We start from the raw sequence: 18900 nt of genomic DNA on the forward strand, positions 1-18900 counted from the left end.
TTTGATGGAATGATAGTTCAAAGCATACTAAATTGCCATGCAAAATTTCAGAAAGCCCCATAAAATATTTTTTGAGTAAGCAGTCTTTCAGTAAAATCACTGTTTTAAAATACAAACAAAGATTTTATGGCATTTTTGGTGTTTAGCCCCTGCTGAAATACAAATTTTCTTCTTACTCATGCCAAATTTTACGTACGTCTTGAAGGCGATCTTAAAATTATGAAACAATTCATTTTCTAGGATAATTCCAAGGCCAAAACACAAAACCCACCATATTGCCCCTGATTGGTGTAAACATATTTTAAAAGCCTTACGTAAGAGTCTAACAAAATCAGAAAAGAAGTTTAAGTTTTTCACAGATACGTTTCTTTCATACTTAGCACTCGTAATATTATCTTTACTCGATGAGAACCTTTTCGTTCATTTACAGAACTACTGTTTTTATGTAAATATTTGAAGTTTCTTTTTTAAACTTTAAAACAAGTTTTACGCCCCCCCCAGCTTCCAAGTAACTGGATTACAGGCGCGCGCCACAACGCCCGGCGAGCCTACAACCACTAAATGAAACGTATAAACATCAAATTATTTTTGGAAAGTCGAGATTTGATTTCCATATACGAAAAATATAGATCCCATTTTGGTTCTTTGAAAACTGCCTCAATGTTTACAAATATACATTGTGTGAATAAGCCAATGTTTTGCGTTTATACTGCGAGTGGATACATTCGAAATCGAGCACGGCAGGACTCGAACCTGCAATCTTCTGGTCCGAAGTCAGACGCGTTATCCATTACGCTACGTGCCCTGTTAAGGAAAAGTATTCAACGTAACTTACATGAATACGAGATTGGTGTAATCTAAATCCGTTGGTGCAGCATCTCGTTCACATGGCAAATCCTTACAAGTACAGGACTGACCTAAAAATATTTCGTTAAATGCATGACAGATCATCCTGCACCAGTTATTTGCAAAAGTGCTCTTGAGTTCTGCTTTAAACTAACAATTTCACCACATGGAACAGATTGCCCGTTTCCGTCAAGTATAAACTTCATATGTCTCAAATCCTTTCTCGGTAAATGAAACTGGTAGATATTTGGATTTTAAAACTAAGTAAAAGTATTTTATTAGTTTTGATTGTCTACGAATTCGTAGAAAGTTTGAACGAGCGCGCCAGGATTCGAACCTGGAATCTTCTGATCCGTAGTCAGACGCGTTATCCATTGCGCCACGCACCCACAAGCTTTTACAAAATACAGATTTCGCAATATGGTTTAAATGAATTTACCTCAGTTAAAATTTCAATACTTTAAATGCATTTGTACATACCAAAACTTTGGTTACGTCAAAGTGCTTGTTTTAGGAGATGTACAGTGTATATTTGAAGAAGGGGCAAGAGTTTGATTTTATGACTTAATGTGTAGTAAAATTACCAAGAATAAAGTCGCGATTACTTTTTGCATACAAAGAAAAGGTATGCCTGCGACTACACCATACTGGTATACGACAGATTTCACATACCTCTATCTTCCGCTGTATATAGGATTAATATATAGAGTGCATATTTTGGCCTTCAGGGGGCGTCAAACACCAAAAACTAAGATATTTATGAATTTGTTGTACTCCTACGTAGGGCTTTAAATAAGCACTTAAGACCAATCTAAAAACAGCATGTTTTCAAGCCTGGGAACTACCCTTGCAGTTGGCGTGCTTCAATGTCCCAGGTCGCGTGCAGAATTAGACTCAAAAGTAGCATGAAAGTAGCCAAGATCGATTTTTTAGACCAAAATTTTAGTGTTTATTTTGTATCTTTGTAAAAAACGTTTGAATATTGTTTTTTGATGGTTTTTTATGGAATGATAGTTCAAGGCATACTAAATTGCCATGCAAAATTTCAGAAAGCCCCATAAAAGATTTTTTGAGTAAGCAGTCTTTCAGTAAAATCACTGTATAAAAATACAAACAAAGATTTTATGGCATTTTTGGTGTTTAGCCCCTCCTGAAATACTAATTTTCTTCTTACTCATGCCAAATTTTACGTACGTCTTGAAGGCGATCTTAAAATTATGAAACAATTCATTTTCTAGAATAATTCCAAGGCCAAAACACAAAACCCACCATATTGCCCCTGATTGGTGTAAACATATTTTAAAAGCCTTACGTAAGAGTCTAACAAAATCAGAAATAAAGTTTAAGTTTTTCACAGATACGTTTCTTTCATACATAGCACTCGTAATATTATCTTTACGCAATGAGAACCTTTTCGTTCATTTACAGAACTACTGTTTTCTTGTAAATATTTGAAGTTTCTTTTTTAAACTTTAAAACAAGTTTTACGGCCCAATTTGTGTACAAAGTAAGTAAGTGTGCAATGTACCATGCACGAAAGAGGAAGCTTTTAGCAAAAAAGAGTTGAGTCCAACTATATTAACCGGGCTACGACACTCGAGCTATTCACGGGTGCTGTCCCGCTACTGGTCAACGCGGGAACTTTTGGCTGCTCCCTTTCGGACCTGACCCGGTTCGTTCCTCCTTAGACAATCTGGACACCTTAAGTTTCCCTAAGACGACCATATTGACGCTGAGCTTAGCGCGGACACCTGCTCGACATAGGTCCAAGTAACGCACATTTCCCAGTTTCAAGTTGTTCAACAACTCCAGCTTCCAAGTAACTGGATTACAGGCGCGCGCCACAACGCCCGGCGAGCCTGCAACCACTAAATGGAACGTATAAACATCAAATTATTTTTGGAACGTCGAGATTTGATTTCCATATACGAAAGAAATAAATCCCATTTTGGTTGTTTGAAAACTGCCTCAATGTTTACAAATATACATTGTGTGAATAAGCCAATGTTTCGCGTTTATACTGCGAGTGGATACATTCGAAATCGAGCACAGCAGGACTCGAACCTGCAATCTTCTGATCCGAAGTCAGACGCGTTATCCATTACGCTACGTGCCCTGTTAAGTAAAAGTATTCAACGTAACTTACATCAATACGAGATTGGTGGAATCTGAATCCGTTGGTGCAGCATCTCGTTCACATGGCAAATCCTTACAAGTACAGGACTGACCTAAAAATATTTCGTTAAATGCATGACAGATCATCCTGCACCAGTTATTTGCAAAAGTGCTCTTGAGTTCTGCTTTAAACTAACAATTTCACCACATGGAACGGATTGCCCGTTTCCGTCAAGTATAAACTTCACATGTCTCAAATCCTTTCTCGGTAAATGAAACTGGTAGATATTTGGATTTTAAAACTAAGTAAAAGTATTTTATTAGTTTTGATTGTCTACGAATTCGTAGAAAGTTTGAACGAGCGCGCCAGGATTCGAACCGGGAAACTTCTGATTCGTAGTCAGACGCGTTATCCATTGCGCCACGCACCCACAAGCTTTTACAAAATACAGATTTCGCAATATGGTTTAAATGAATTTACCTCAGTTAAAATTTCAATACTTTAAATGCATTTGTACATACCAAAACTTTGGTTACGTCAAAGTGCTTGTTTTAGGAGATGTACAGTGTATATTTGAAGAAGGGGCAAGAGTTTGATTTTATGACTTAATGTGTAGTAAAATTACCAAGAATAAAGTCGCGATTACTTTTTGCATACAAAGAAAAGGTATGCCTGCGACTACACCATACTGGTATACGACAGATTTCACATACCTCTATCTTCCGCTGTATATAGGATTAATATATAGAGTGCATATTTTGGCCTTCAGGGGGCGTCAAACACCAAAAACTAAGATATTTATGAATTTGTTGTACTCCTACGTAGGGCTTTAAAATAGCACTTTAGACCAATCTAAAAAACTGCATGTTTTCAAGCCTGGGAACTACCCTTGCAGTTGGCGTGCTTCAATGTCCCAGGTCGCGTGCAGAGTTAGGCTCAAAAGTAGCATGAAAGTAGCCAAGATCGATTTTTTAGACCAAAATTTTAGTGTTTATTTTGCGTCTTTGTAAAAAACGTTTGAATAATGTTTTTTGATGGCTTTTTATGGAATGATAGTTCAAAGCATACTAAATTGCCATGCAAAATTCCAGAAAGCCCCATAAAAGATTTTTTGAGTAAGCAGTCTTTCAGTAAAATCACTGTATAAAAATACAAACAAAGATTTTATGGCATTTTTGGTGTTTAGCCCCTCCTGAAATACTAATTTTCTTCTTACTCATGCCAAATTTTACGTACGTCTTGAAGGCGATCTTAAAATTATGAAACAATTCATTTTCTAGGATAATTCCAAGGCCAAAACACAAAACCCACCATATTGCCCCTGATTGGTGTAAACATATTTTAAAAGCCTTACGTAAGAGTCTAACAAAATCAGAAATAAAGTTTAAGTTTTTCACAGATACGTTTCTTTCATACATAGCACTCGTAATATTATCTTTACGCAATGAGAACCTTTTTGTTCATTTACAGAACTACTGTTTTTATGTAAATATTTGAAGTTTCATTTTTAAACTTTAAAACAAGTTTTACGGCCCAATTTGTGTACAAAGTAAGTAAGTGTGCAATGTACCATGCACGAAACAGGAAGCTTTTAGCAAAAAAGAGTTGAGTCCAACTATATTAACCGGGCTACGACACTCGACCTATTCAAGGGTGCTGTCCCGCTACTGGTCAACGCGGGAACTTTTGGCTGCTCCCTTTCGGACCTGACCCGGTTCGTTCCTCCTTAGACAACCTGGACACCTTAAGTTTCCCTAAGACGACCATATTGACGCTGAGCTTAGCGCGGACACCTGCTCGACATAGGTCCAAGTACCGCACATTTCCCAGTTTCAAGTTGTTCAACAACTCCAGCTTCCAAGTAACTGGATTACAGGCGCGCGCCACAACGCCCGGCGAGCCTACAACCACTAAATGAAACGTATAAACATCAAATTATTTTTGGAAAGTCGAGATTTGATTTCCATATACGAAACAAATAGATCCCATTTTGGTTCTTTGAAAACTGCCTCAATGTTTACAAATATACATTGTGTGAATAAGCCAATGTTTTGCGTTTATACTGCGAGTGGATACATTCGAAATCGAGCACGGCAGGACTCGAACCTGCAATCTTCTGATCCGAAGTCAGACGCGTTATCCATTACGCTACGTGCCCTGTTAAGGAAAAGTATTCAACGTAACTTACATGAATACGAGATTGGTGTAATCTAAATCCGTTGGTGCAGCATCTCGTTCACATGGCAAATCCTTACAAGTACAGGACTGACCTAAAAATATTTCGTTAAATGCATGACAGATCATCCTGCACCAGTTATTTGCAAAAGTGCTCTTGAGTTCTGCTTTAAACTAACAATTTCACCACATGGAACAGATTGCCCGTTTCCGTCAAGTATAAACTTCATATGTCTCAAATCCTTTCTCGGTAAATGAAACTGGTAGATATTTGGATTTTAAAACTAAGTAAAAGTATTTTATTAGTTTTGATTGTCTACGAATTCGTAGAAAGTTTGAACGAGCGCGCCAGGATTCGAACCTGGAATCTTCTGTTCCGTAGTCAGACGCGTTATCCATTGCGCCACGCACCCACAAGCTTTTACAAAAAATAAATTTCGTAAAATGGTTTAAATGAATTTACCTCAGTTAAAATTTCAATACTTTAAATGCATTTGTACATACCAAAACTTTGGTTACGTCAAGGTGCTTGTTTTAGGAGATGTACGGTGTATATTTGAAGAAGGGGCAAGAATCTGATTTTACAACTTAATGTGTAGTAAAATTACCAAGAAGACAGTCTCGATTACTTTTTGCATACAAAGAAAAGGTATGCCTGCGACTACACCATACTGGTATAGGCCTACGACAGATTTCACATACCTCTATCTCCCGCTGTATATAGGATTAATATATAGAGTGCATATTTTGGCCTTCAGGGGGCGTCAAACACCAAAAACTAAGATATTTATGAATTTGTTGTACTCCTACGTAGGGATTTAAAATAGCACTTTAGACCAATCTAAAAACAGCATGTTTTCAAGCCTGGGAACTACCCTTGCAGTTGGCGTGCTTCAATGTCCCAGGTCGCGTGCAGAGTTAGGCTAAAAAGTAGCATGAAAGTAGCCAAGATCGATTTTTTAGACCAAACTTTTAGTGTTTATTTTGCGTCTTCGTAAAAAACGTTTGAATCATGTTTTTTGATGGCTTTTTATGGAATGATAGTTCAAAGCATACTAAATTGCCATGCAAAATTTCAGAAAGCCTCATAAAAGATTTTTTGAGTAAGCAGTCTTTCAGTAAAATCACCGTATAAAAATACAAACAAAGATTTTATGGCATTTTTGGTGTTTAGCCCCTGCTGAAATACTAATTTTCTTCTTACTCATGCCAAATTTTACGTACGTCTTGAAGGCGATCTTAAAATTATGAAACAATTTATTTTCTAGGATAATTCCAAGGCCAAAACACAAAACCCACCATATTGACCCTGATTGGTGTAAACATATTTTAAAAGCCTTACGTAAGAGTCTAACAAAATCAGAAAAGAAGTTTAAGTTTTTCACAGATACGTTTCTTTCATACTTAGCACTCGTAATATTATCTTTACTCGATGAGAACCTTTTCGTTCATTTACAGAACTACTGTTTTTATGTAAATATTTGAAGTTTCTTTTTTAAACTTTAAAACAAGTTTTACGGCCCAATTTGTGTACAAAGTAAGTAAGTGTGCAATGTACCATGCACGAAACAGGAAGCTTTTAGCAAAAAAGAGTTGAGTCCAACTATATTAACCGGGCTACGACACTCGACCTATTCACGGGTGCTGTCCCGCTACTGGTCAACGCGGGAACTTTTGGCTGCTCCCTTTCGGACCTGACCCGGTTCGTTCCTCCTTATACAACCTGGACACCTTAAGTTTCCCTAAGACGACCATATTGACGCTGAGCTTAGCGCGGACACCTGCTCGACATAGGTCCAAGTACCGCACATTTCCCAGTTTCAAGTTGTTCAACAACTCCAGCTTCCAAGTAACTGGATTACAGGCGCGCGCCACAACGCCCGACGAGCCTATAACCACTAAATGGAACGTATAAACATCAAATTATTTTTGGAACGTCGAGATTTGATTTCCATATACGAAAGAAATAAATCCCATTTTGGTTGTTTGAAAACTGCCTCAATGTTTACAAATATACATTGTGTGAATAAGCCAATGTTTTGCGTTTATACTGCGAGTGGATACATTCGAAATCGAGCACGGCAGGACTCGAATCTGCAATCTTCTGATCCGAAGTCAGACGCGTTATCCATTACGCTACGTGCCCTGTTAAGGAAAAGTATTCAACGTAACTTACATCAATACGAGATTGGTGTAATCTGAATCCGTTGGTGCAGCACCTCGTTCACATGGCAAATCCTTACAAGTACAGGACTGACCTAAAAATATTTCGTTAAATGCGTCACAGATCATCCTGCACCAGTTATTTGCAAAAGTGCTCTTGAGTTCTGCTTTAAACTAACATATTCACCACATGGAACAGATTGCCCGTTTCCGTCAAGTATAAACTTCATATGTCTCAAATCCTTTCTCGGTAAATGAAACTGGTAGATATTTGGATTTTAAAACTAAGTAAAAGTATTTTATTAGTTTTGATTGTCTACGAATTCGTAGAAAGTTTGAACGAGCGCGCCAGGATTCGAACCTGGAATCTTCTGATCCGTAGTCAGACGCGTTATCCATTGCGCCACGCACCCACAACTTTTACAAAAATTAATTTCGTAAAATGGTTTAAATGAATTTACCTCAGTTAAAATTTCAATACTTTAAATGCATTTGTACATACCAAAACTTTGGTTACGTCAAAGTGCTTGTTTTAGGAGATGTACGGTGTATATTTGAAGATGGGGCAAGAGTTTGATTTTATGACTTAATATGTAGTAAAATTACCAAGAATACAGTCGCGAGTACTTTTTGCATACAAAGAAAAGGTATCCCAGCGACTACACCATACTTGTATACGACAGATTTCACATACCTCTATCTCCCGCTGTATATAGGATTAATATATAGAGTGCATATTTTGGCCTTCAGGGGGCGTCAAACACCAAAAACTAAGATATTTATGAATTTGTTGTACTCCTACGTAGGGCTTTAAAATAACACTTTAGACCAATCGAAAAACAGCATGTTTTCAAGCTTGGGAACTACCCTTGCAGTTGGCGTGCTTCAATGTCCCAGGTCGCGTGCAGAGTTAGGCTCAAAAGTAACATGAAAGTAGCCAAGATCGATTTTTTAAACCAAAATTTTAGTGTTTATTTTGCGTTTTTGTAAAAAACGTTTGAATCATGTTTTTTGATGGCTTTTTATGGAATGATAGTTCAAAGCATACTAAATTGCCATGCAAAATTTCAGAAAGCCCCATAAAAGATTTTTTGAGTAAGCAGTCTTTCAGTAAAATCACTGTATAAAAATACAAACAAAGATTTTATGGCATTTTTGGTGTTTAGCCCCTGCTGAAATACTAATTTTCTTCTTACTCATGCCAAATTTTACGTACGTCTTGAAGGCGATCTTAAAATTATGAAACAATTCATTTTCCAGGATAATTCCAAGGCCAAACACAAAACCCACCATATTGCCCCTGATTGGTGTAAACATATTTTAAAAGCCTTACGTAAGAGTCTAACAAAATCAGAAATAAAGTTTAAGTTTTTCACAGATATGTTTCTTTCATACTTAGCACTCGTAATATTATCTTTACGCAATGAGAACCTTTTCGTTCAATTACAGAACTACTGTTTTTATGTAAATATTTGAAGTTTCTTTTTTAAACTTTAAAACAAGTTTTAATGCCCAATGTGTGTACAAAGTAAGTAAGTGTGCAATGTACCATGTACGAAACAAGAAGCTTTTAGCAAAAAAGAGTTGAGTCCAACTATATTAACCGGGCTACGACACTCGACCTATTCACGGGTGCTGTCCCGTTACTGGTCAACGCGGGAACTTTTGGCTGCTCCCTTTCGGACCCGACTCGGTTCGTTCCTCCTTAGACAACCTGGACACCTTATGTTTCCCTAAGACGACCATATTGACGCTGAGCTTAGCGCGGACACCTACTCGACATAGGTCCAAGTACCGCACATTTCCCAGTTTCAAGTTGTTCAACAACTCCAGCTTCCAAGTAACTGGATTACAGGCGCGCGCCACAACGCCCGGTGAGCCTACGACCACTAAATGGAACGTATAAACATCAAATTATTTTTGGGACGTCGAGATTTGATTTCCATATACGAAACAAGTAAATCCCAATTTGATTGTTTGAAAACTTCCGCAATGTTTACAAATATACATTGTGTGAATAAGCCAATGTTTTGCGTTTATACTGCGAGTGGATACATTCGAAATCGAGCACGGCAGGACTCGAACCTGCAATCTTCTGATCCGAAGTCAGACGCGTTATCCATTACGCTACGTGCCCTGTTAAGGAAAAGTATTCAACGTAACTTACATCAATACGAGATTGGTGTAATCTGAATCCGTTGGTGCAGCATCTCGTTCACATGGCAAATTCTTACAAGTACAGGACTGACCTGAAAATTTCGTTAAATGCATGACAGATCATCCTGCACCAGTTATTTGCAAAAGTGCTCTTGAGTCCTGCTTAAACTAACAATTTCACCATATGGAACAGATTGCCCGTTTCCGTCAAGTATAAACTTCATATGTCTCAAATCCTTTCTCGGTAAATGAAACTGGTAGATATTTGGATTTTAAAACTAAGTAAAAGTATCTTATTAATTTTGATTGTCTACGAATTCGTAGAAAGTTTGAATGAGCGCGCCAGGATTCGAACCTGGAATCTTCTGATCCGTAGTCAGACGCGTTATCCATTGCGCCACGCACCCACAAGCTTCTACAAAATATAGATTTCTTAAAGAGGTTTAAATGAATTTACCTCAGTTAAAATTTCAATACTTTAAATGCATTTGTACATACCAAAACTTTGGTTACGTCAAGTGCTTGTTTTAGGAGATGTACGGTGTATATTTGAAGAAGAGGCAAGAGTCTGATTTTACAACTTAATGTGTAGTAAAATTACCAAGAAGACAGTCTCGATTACTTTTTGCATACAAAGAAAAGGTATGCCTGCGACTACACCATACTGGTATACGACAGATTTCACATACCTCTATCTCCCGCTGTATATAGGATTAATATATAGAGTGCATATTTTGGCCTTAAGTTGGCCTTTGGTCGAACACCAAAAACTAAGATCTTTATGAATTTGTTGTACTCCTACGTAGGGCTTTAAAATAGCAGTTTAGACCAATCGAAAAACAGCATGTTTTCAAGCCTGGGAACTACCCTTGCAGTTGGCGTGCTTCAATGTCCCAGGTCGCATGCAGAACTAGGCTCAAAAGTAGCATGAAAGTAGCCAAGTTCGATTTTTTAGACCAAAATTTTAGTGTTTATTTTGCGTCTTTGTAAAAAACGTTTGAATCGTGTTTTTTGATGGCTTTTTATGGAATGATAGTTCAAAGCATACTAAATTGCCATGCAAAATTTCAGAAAGCCCCATAAAAGATTTTTTGAGTAACCAGTCTTTCAGTAAAATCACTGTATAAAAATACAAACAAAGATTTTATGGTATTTTTGGTGTTTAGCCCCTGCTGAAATACAAATTTTCTACTTACTCATGCCAAATTTTACGTACGTCTTGAAGGCGATCTTAAAATTATGAAACAATTCATTTTGTAGGATAATTCCAAGGCCAAAACACCAAACCCACCATATTGCCCCTGATTGGTGTAAACATATTTTAAAAGCCTTACGTAAGAGTCTAACAAAATCAGAAAAGAAGTTTAAGTTTTTCACAGATACGTTTGTTTCATACTTAGCACTCGTAATATTATCTTTACGCTATGAGAACCTTTTCGTTCATTTACACAACTACTGTTTTTATGTAAATATTTGAAGTTTCTTTTTTAAACTTTAAAATTAGTTTTACGGCCCAATTTGTGTACAAAGTAAGTAAGTGTGCAATGTACCATGCACGAAACAGGAAACGTTTAGCAAAAAAGAGATGAGTCCAACTATATTAACCGGGCTACGACACTCGACCTATTCACGGGCACTGTCCCGCTACTGGTCAACGCGGGAACGTTTGTCTGCTCCCTTTCGGACCTGACCCGGTTCGTTCCTCCTTAGACAACCTGGACACCTTAAGTTTCCCTAAGACGACCATATTGACGCTGAGCTTAGCGCGGACACCCGCTCGAAATAGGTCCAAGTACCGCACATTTCCCAGTTTCAAGTTGTTCAACAACTCCAGCTTCCAAGTAACTGGATTACAGGCGCACGCCACAACGCCCGGCGAGCCTACAACCACTAAATGGAACGTATAAGCATCAAATTATTTTTGGAACGTCGAGATTTGATTTCCATATACGAAATAAATAAATCCCGTTTTAGTTGTTTGAAAACTGCCTCAATGTTTACAAATATACATTGTGTGAATAAGCCAATGTTTTGCGTTTATACTACGAGTGGATACATTCGAAATCGAGCACGGCAGGACTCGAACCTGCAATCTTCTGATCCGAAGTCAGACGCGTTATCCATTACGCTACGTGCCCTGTTAACAGCGTGCCCACAACATACAGCAACTAAATGAAGCGTATTAACGTCTAGATCATTTTGGAACGTCGAGATTTGAAATTTTCAAGGCCAAAACACAAAACCTACCATGTTACCCCAGATTGGTCTAAACAGATTTTAAACCCCTACGTAAAAGTCTAACGTTTTGTAGAGAGGGCAAAGAAATGTGAACTAGGTGTTAATTTAAGTTTTGCATGAAGTGAAACACCACTTCTGTTCTGTTAAACTGCCCATTTCTGAAAACAGAGAAGTTTGAATTTTGTTAAAAAGTCACAGAAACGTAAAAACCCACTAACATCTTTATGCATTTGTTATCTCGTTAACTGCTCAAATTTTATCCGGATATCAGACAGCTAAAATTGCCTGGGTTAATATGTTAACCATTATCTGGATAGTTCAACCTTACTGAGTATGATGCAAGCCCTGTATATGAAAACAAGGAGTAGTTATAGGCCCAGTAACGATTCACGAAATAATAGATTGCCCTTAAATTCTTGTTAATTTACGGCATGTACTGCAATGTAATTTTAGTAAGTGAAGCTTACAGATGGTGCTAACGAAGACGAATGGGAGGCCTCCCGCTAATAGTTATTTCCTTTGGAGTCAGATACCGGAAAAGGAATTCACATTTCCGAGCGCTTTAGCTTGTTTAGGCCTACGTCTGCTTAAGGCTTGCAAATTTTGGTAGGCTATGCATTGACTGTAGTTAAACCTATGTCGTTTATTAAACTGTGGTTCTTGTGTAGTGTTATGATAAGCTTTAACCTTTATATCGTAAAGTACCAGTCTAATATGCATTTCGACAAGATAGCAAGAGCTCAGACTCTAGTCCATATATAAATTTATGGCTTTTACCAAGTCCAAATAAAAATGTAAAAAAGCTTGTGATAATAAGGGGATACTATAGTATACAATGAATAGAAAAGAATGCAAAAGAATAGAATTCAAGAACAAGAATGCAAGAAAGATAGAATTCTTGTTTTTGAACATCTGCTTTGCGAAGCATAGCATTGTATGCAGATGACTTGCTGTTTTCCGTTTTAATTCGTTACATAAATCTCGTGCCTGCCTTTCCTGCGTGGATTATTCACAGTTGTTCAATGCATACAGTCTATTACAGGGGTGGGCAATTTGTTCAATGAAAGAGTCACTTGCGGAAAAATATAAACACCAGCGAGCCGCAAAATCAGTAATGATTGTCAATTTGGTTATTATACTATTAGTAGTCATTTTGGGATATTACTTTTTAACTAAAAGACCCATAAAAACATGTTGGTGAGGCGCATTTTGACAACCTTTGCCATAGAGTATAGAATCTATACCTGAAAACAATGTCGGAATCGATGTCTAGTGTTACGTCATAAACGAAATCCTGGCCTAAATAAAGAAAAACTACACAGAAACTGTCATAAACGGTACTCTTGGTAGCCTTTACATTTTTTGGAATTTTACGATTCGTCTAGAAGAGCCACAAAAAACATGCCGGAGAGCCGCAGTTTGCCCACGTCTGGTCTATTAAGATCATCGCTGCAACATGGACGATTTTATGCTGTTGCTGTGCCAATGTTTTGTCTAAATGTAATTGTTCAAAGAAACCTTCAATATAATCAGTATATAGGCCTACAGTTGTCATTCCTGTGTAACCATTGTTGAATTCAATTTGAAGAAGTTTAGTGTTAAGATAGGCAACTTTATTGTCATCTTTACAAGACAATAAGCCGTCAAGGTGAACAATTAAATCTGAGGGTGAGAAAAGCAGACAACGACCTCATGAGACTCATATATCATCACCCGCAATAAACATTTCAAAAAGTAATTATTGTAGTGGAGTAGGTCAATCTCTCAGGTTCAGGTGCCATATAGCCTCTTTCCGTTACAAGCTTTAAAAAATCGTTGCTTACAAGTTGCGTAGTGCTACCTATATATCATATATGGCTAGGCAGTATTGCAACATAATGGCTAAGCCTTAAGGCAACGATACCATTGCGTGCTACTCTATAGCAGTAGTGCTAGTCTTTACATTAAGGTAGGTTATAAGTGGCTGTTACCGAATCAAGATAAAGAAAATTACTATTGTTTGTGCTAACTAAAATGTCCGAACAATTGACTCACAGTTTTTCCATTTCAGACACTGAGTGGGTCTAACCTTGGAAAATCACAATACTGTTAAGACTCAAGTCACAATTTTCCATGACTTGACTTTCTGGGGATGGCGGGGTTAATTGTTTTAGGTTAGCCTAAAGCCAAAGTCTAAATCGCCATAACTTAAAACTCGAGTAGGTCCAAAGTGGCTCAAGTCACGTTATGATAATATTGACGTCATAAAAATTAAACTTTTAAAAAAGATGAAGGTAAGCGGTAAAAAGATCAACTATTTTTTTAAGAAATTACACATCACTGAAAAAAAAAAGTATCAATCAGAATAATTTTGCGACACTAATGACGTTATGATGACCAATGCAAAATGGGTCTTGACATCAGAAATGTTTTTAAAGTTAAAGGTATTGACCTGATCTACCTCGAGTCATAGCTTAAATAGATTCGATTGTCGAGAAACACCTAGAATTGACTGGAGTAAAAAAAAGAGCGAGGTTTCTAGTTACAAACAACTCTGGTAATTCTGTTCGTGTTCACCCGATTCGTCTGCTTTCCGCCCATTAAAATGGGTGGAAATGCGGTAATATTTTCCCATTGGAATGGCAGAAAGTATGCCTTTGTTACCCTAGAGCAGACATGTGCAACCAGTGGCCCGCGGGCCGCACTGCGGCCCGCCAGGTTGTTCCGTGCGGCCCGCGTGGTGCTCAGCAAAATGTTAGAACTTCATACTAGCCATCTTCATACTTCATACTAGCCACAGTTTTTCAATAAATTGTCCCACAAGTGTGTCGTGGACTGCATTAAATCTATTTCTTAACTACATAAACTGCATAGGAAAGTCGTTTTACGATACTAATTTTTTCTGAAAAAAATCATGTGGCCCGCGTTGTCATTCAAAATTTTGTATTTGGCCCTCCAGTGAAAAAGGTTGCACATGCCTGCCCTAGAGTAAGATATTCGCATTTGGAATGGGGAGATGTTTACTTCGGCAGAAATATAGTTTGTGGGAAACCCCATTGCTGAAAGCAGGTCCATTTTAATGGGCGGAAAAATAGACGAATGGGTTTCACAAACCATACTTGTGCCGAAGTAAAATTCTCCCCATTCAAAAGGCATATATCTTACTCTAGGGTAAGAAAGGCATACTTTCAACCATTACAATGGGAAAACATTCCCGAACTCTGGACCATTTTAATGGGCGGAAAGTAGACGAATGGGGTGTCGTGTTTGATTGTGGAAGGACCACTTTTTTGGTTTACTGAAGTGACATCCCCGAAAGTAAACGCATTTGATCAATTTCATTTTGAAGTCAAGTTCTGAGTTTTGGTGTGATCTCTACATGAATGCTGGGACTAGGCTCGGCCGCTGTTTGCTGTGCACGATGCATTTACCGTATGCCTTTGTTACTATGATTTATACCAGCTTGACCAATTTTTTTATGTATAGGTTTTGGTTATAGCAGTATAATTAGGATTGTGGCATATGATATTAAGGATGTCTGTTTTCATAAGCAACCTAACAAGATTTGGTCTTACAAGACAAGGAGCCATACTCGTAAGTTGCTCTATAGCCTATATACAAGACAATTTTTATGATTTAAAACTTGAAAATTGTTAGTTGGGTAGACTTGATATTCAGTGACTTATGGTACTGGTGCCCAGACTGCATTTTTTTGTCGATATTGGGGAAGATAATCCCCGCGTAAATCGCTTAGATTTCAGTTGCACCCAGGCAAAACCAGGCTGAAATCACAGCTGCGCGTACCGTATGTGCCGCCGTGGTTTTTATAAGAAATATATCGAAAGTAGACTAAGTTGTATCTGCGTAATTTTGTTCCGAAACTGATAAGGAGATTGGTCAACTGCGCATGACAGAAGTATGAAATTTATGTCCTCCGTGCCGCATGCAAAGAATGCCATCTGGCTAATACCACCCTATGTACGGCAATAGTCAGTGGAAAGTGTGGCACCTGCATGCATAAGATTCATCAGCATGCACACCAAACTGCTTTATCTTCACACCAATTTATAATAATCAAAAAAGGAAGTCTGGTTGTTTAAACGTCGATTTATAACAAATAAACAAAAAATTGAGGCTTTAGTGCCATTACGCCAAAATTTGCATTTTTGCGTGTACGATTTCTTGTCATAAGCTGCCGTACTTTACTATTGGTTCGCTACTGTAGAAGGCACCATTGGAACATTTACTCGGCTCGCCTGTTGAAATGCTTCGAATACAGAAATAAATAATTTATGAATATTAAGTATATAAGTTTAATAAATATTTAAGTTAATGAATATATATAGCTTTTTTTAATCTGTGTAATCTAGTTTAGGCTGGCCATTTATTCTAGTAAGAATGGGCCACTGGATAGCCATCTTGGAAAGTTTGCCAAGCGCGCGACGACCGAAATAAAAATTTATTGCACTTATAATGGCTGTTGTTTCATCATGTTGTGCGTGGGATTTCTCAAACAGAAACAGTAAAGTTTCCAATCTGCCTAGGCAGCAACTAAAGCACTGGTTTTTAAAAGTGGGAAATCCCATAAATACAATGGCAGATTTATTTTTTAAAAAGCTTGAATAGGCTATAAATTTTTTTTAAGTCGAAGTTTCAAAACTGGAGGAAAGTTTGCTGAAACAATGACTTTATTTATTGCAGGGAAAGCAAATCCAATCAATCACTAGTTTACAATCTGTCGACAGAACACTGAAGACAAGTTCCCCATGTCAAAATAAAGTTTATGAAATGCGACAATATGTCATTAAACCTGATGGTGTACAGGAGTATAAGAAACTTACCCAAGAACTCTTTTATCTTCGCACTCGTGCCTCCAAACTTGTCGGGTTTTGGTTTACAGAAATTGGCTCCCTACTAAATAAAACAGTTCACCTTTGGGAATACGGTTAGTTAACTTCTTTTAACGGTAGGCTAATTGGTAATTATAAATTTACATGCAATACATTGAATGTAAACCTGCTAAAAAATTGAACGTAAATATATTGGTAATTCAGTACAAGATTTCAATTGACCTGTGCATTGAACAGCATTGTTACCACTAAAAACTATATCCAACTTTTCCTGTTGTTTCACCAATGTTAATAAATAATTTTTATACTGAGATTTTTTATACTGCTACTGTGTAACAATAAGTGTTTGTTTAGATTCTTTGATGCATAGGCAGGAAGTCCGTGAAGCACTCGCTAATGATAGTGAATGGCAAAACAACTATATTGCCAACCTTGTGCGCTTAGTACAAGAGCAACAAAATTGTACAATGTACATGCCGCAATGGTACAGCGAGGTGAAATATCCAGAAAAACAAAGCGGTGGTAAATCGTAATACACATGAATGATTGAAAAAACACTACTGAAGACAACTGCGCTGATTTGCTATTTTAAAATTGTTTTCTTAGGGGTATATGAACTCATGACGTATAACATGGTTATGGGGGGCCCAGTGATATGGGGCAAAAAGCTAAAGTCATCAATTGAGGCCCATGTTCGACTCGGATACGCCGATTTAATTGGTGTCTGGTACACAGACATCGGAGACCATAACTCTGGTAAGGAAGCTATGTGGCTGGTGAATTTTTGTTTAAGCACCAACTAATCAAATTAGATTAGCCTAATAACATATGATATGTAATATATTACTGATAAGAATTGTTTGTTTGGTCAGTGGAAGTGTTATGGAGATATAACAACCTCACCTGTCGAGAAGAAGGAAGGGAACGTGCTCATAATGATGCGGTTGTTGTCAACAAAGGTAAGTTTAGCTGAATTATACGACGTACTTTAAAAAAATTTTGGCCGCTCTAGAATAATTTGTTTCGAATCCAAATGTTCAAATCCCACTCTTAATAGTTAAAAGATTCAATTCAATTACGTGTTCCAATGAAAGCGTTCAATTGCAAAGTAAAACTGGTTCCTGGGATTCCAAATTTGGATCTGAGATTTGGAACTGTACTAGAACGTGCAATTGTGCATCGTTATTAAATGCTGGCGTCATAATGACACCTTTTTTACTTTCATCTGTTAATTTCTTCAGTGGGTAGCTACTTACCCACAACAGTTTCTCATACTGCATTCGGCACACTTGCAGAATGTGAGATGCATCAACAGAACCTTTGTTTTCTTTTCCACAGTTCGTGACAACTTGGACAATGTAACACACCACACTTCATGTCTCTTGCTACCTAGTACATGGTCTACAATGCAGTGAAAGGAGTCGTGGTGCAATATTTTAATATGAGGATACAGTTTCAATTTATTCCATGCATCGAACAATTTCCTGCAGTAGTTTCTGTGTAAAAAAAGATTTGTTGGTCCTATTTTAAAGCAGTGAAATCGAGGCAATAAGTTTTTTAGTGAAATTGCAATCATGAAGCCTTTATGTTCTACGATATTAAAGTAATTTCTTAAAGTTATTGCTTAAAGTTATGCAATATTTTTTGCCGATAAAACGAAATACTGTGGTTGTTTGTGTTTTGAACTGTGTGAAGGATGAAATGTAGTATCAGTTTAAATTTGTGCCAGTTGTTATGTTCCATCTATTTTGTTTTTTTGCTATATAGTCTATACTCAAGTAAGGCTATATCTATCAGCATAAAACACATTGACATTTCAAAAAGGGCTCAACGAGAAAAATGCCATAAGCCAATTTATTCATGTAAAATTTGAAGTGAAAAAAATCACAACTAGAAAAACATTTTTGAAGTAGTGTATGTTGCCTCCAGTACTTAAGGTTTGGGATAACAGTAACTTTAATGGTTCTTTGAATTCTCACATAAGATAAAGCATTTATCTGAACATTTTCAAAAATGGCCACTAATAAATTATTATTATATAATCAAATATAGCATGTATGTTAAACATTTGTACCACTTGGCAGGTGTAGTATAACGCTGACCAGTTTACAAACAAAATTATAGTATGCAATATATTTGTTAACTATCTGCAAAGTTATTTGTGGTAATTCATGCTTAAGATCTTGTTATTTTTTGTTTTTCGTGCTACTCATTCAATAATTAATCGTTTTGTAGTTTTGAGAATTGGTGCAGTATGTTGTACGTTTTAAATAAAAAAGGTTACGGTATTTAACAAAAGTCATACAACAGGAAGCCCACTGACATACACAATATATCATGCAATATATATTATATATCAAGGATACTGCTTTAGTT

The 18900-nt window shown here is 37.1% G+C and overlaps 1 protein-coding gene and 11 non-coding genes across 12 annotated transcripts; 1 reads left to right on the top strand and 11 right to left on the bottom strand.

Annotated features, from left to right (window-relative positions):
* Positions 1-732: 732 nt before the first annotated feature.
* Positions 733-805, bottom strand: Trnar-ucg (transfer RNA arginine (anticodon UCG)). Its single transcript has one exon. It is a non-coding gene; the product is annotated as a tRNA-Arg (tRNA).
* Positions 806-1162: 357 nt separating this feature from the next.
* Trnar-acg (transfer RNA arginine (anticodon ACG)) lies at positions 1163-1235 on the bottom strand. Its single transcript has one exon. It is a non-coding gene; the product is annotated as a tRNA-Arg (tRNA).
* Positions 1236-2889: 1654 nt separating this feature from the next.
* On the bottom strand, positions 2890-2962 carry Trnar-ucg (transfer RNA arginine (anticodon UCG)). Its single transcript has one exon. It is a non-coding gene; the product is annotated as a tRNA-Arg (tRNA).
* A 357-nt stretch (positions 2963-3319) lies between these two features.
* Positions 3320-3392, bottom strand: Trnar-acg (transfer RNA arginine (anticodon ACG)). Its single transcript has one exon. It is a non-coding gene; the product is annotated as a tRNA-Arg (tRNA).
* Positions 3393-5047: 1655 nt separating this feature from the next.
* On the bottom strand, positions 5048-5120 carry Trnar-ucg (transfer RNA arginine (anticodon UCG)). The gene has a single exon. It is a non-coding gene; the product is annotated as a tRNA-Arg (tRNA).
* A 357-nt stretch (positions 5121-5477) lies between these two features.
* Positions 5478-5550, bottom strand: Trnar-acg (transfer RNA arginine (anticodon ACG)). The gene has a single exon. It is a non-coding gene; the product is annotated as a tRNA-Arg (tRNA).
* A 1660-nt stretch (positions 5551-7210) lies between these two features.
* On the bottom strand, positions 7211-7283 carry Trnar-ucg (transfer RNA arginine (anticodon UCG)). The gene has a single exon. It is a non-coding gene; the product is annotated as a tRNA-Arg (tRNA).
* A 357-nt stretch (positions 7284-7640) lies between these two features.
* Positions 7641-7713, bottom strand: Trnar-acg (transfer RNA arginine (anticodon ACG)). The gene has a single exon. It is a non-coding gene; the product is annotated as a tRNA-Arg (tRNA).
* A 1651-nt stretch (positions 7714-9364) lies between these two features.
* On the bottom strand, positions 9365-9437 carry Trnar-ucg (transfer RNA arginine (anticodon UCG)). Its single transcript has one exon. It is a non-coding gene; the product is annotated as a tRNA-Arg (tRNA).
* Positions 9438-9791: 354 nt separating this feature from the next.
* On the bottom strand, positions 9792-9864 carry Trnar-acg (transfer RNA arginine (anticodon ACG)). Its single transcript has one exon. It is a non-coding gene; the product is annotated as a tRNA-Arg (tRNA).
* Positions 9865-11522: 1658 nt separating this feature from the next.
* On the bottom strand, positions 11523-11595 carry Trnar-ucg (transfer RNA arginine (anticodon UCG)). Its single transcript has one exon. It is a non-coding gene; the product is annotated as a tRNA-Arg (tRNA).
* A 3543-nt stretch (positions 11596-15138) lies between these two features.
* Positions 15139-18755, top strand: LOC143465099 (protein NipSnap homolog 3A-like). The gene is made up of 6 exons (XM_076963262.1): positions 15139-15268; positions 16376-16619; positions 16879-17046; positions 17131-17280; positions 17397-17483; positions 17863-18755. The coding sequence occupies exons 1-6, from the start codon at positions 15197-15199 to the stop codon at positions 17937-17939; spliced, it is 798 nt and encodes a 265-aa protein (XP_076819377.1). The 5' UTR covers positions 15139-15196; the 3' UTR covers positions 17940-18755.
* Positions 18756-18900: the final 145 nt, after the last annotated feature.

The sequence above is a fragment of the Clavelina lepadiformis genome, chromosome 7 (genome assembly GCF_947623445.1).
Source record: "Clavelina lepadiformis chromosome 7, kaClaLepa1.1, whole genome shotgun sequence".
In the NCBI taxonomy this organism is placed as follows: Eukaryota; Metazoa; Chordata; class Ascidiacea; order Aplousobranchia; family Clavelinidae; genus Clavelina; species Clavelina lepadiformis.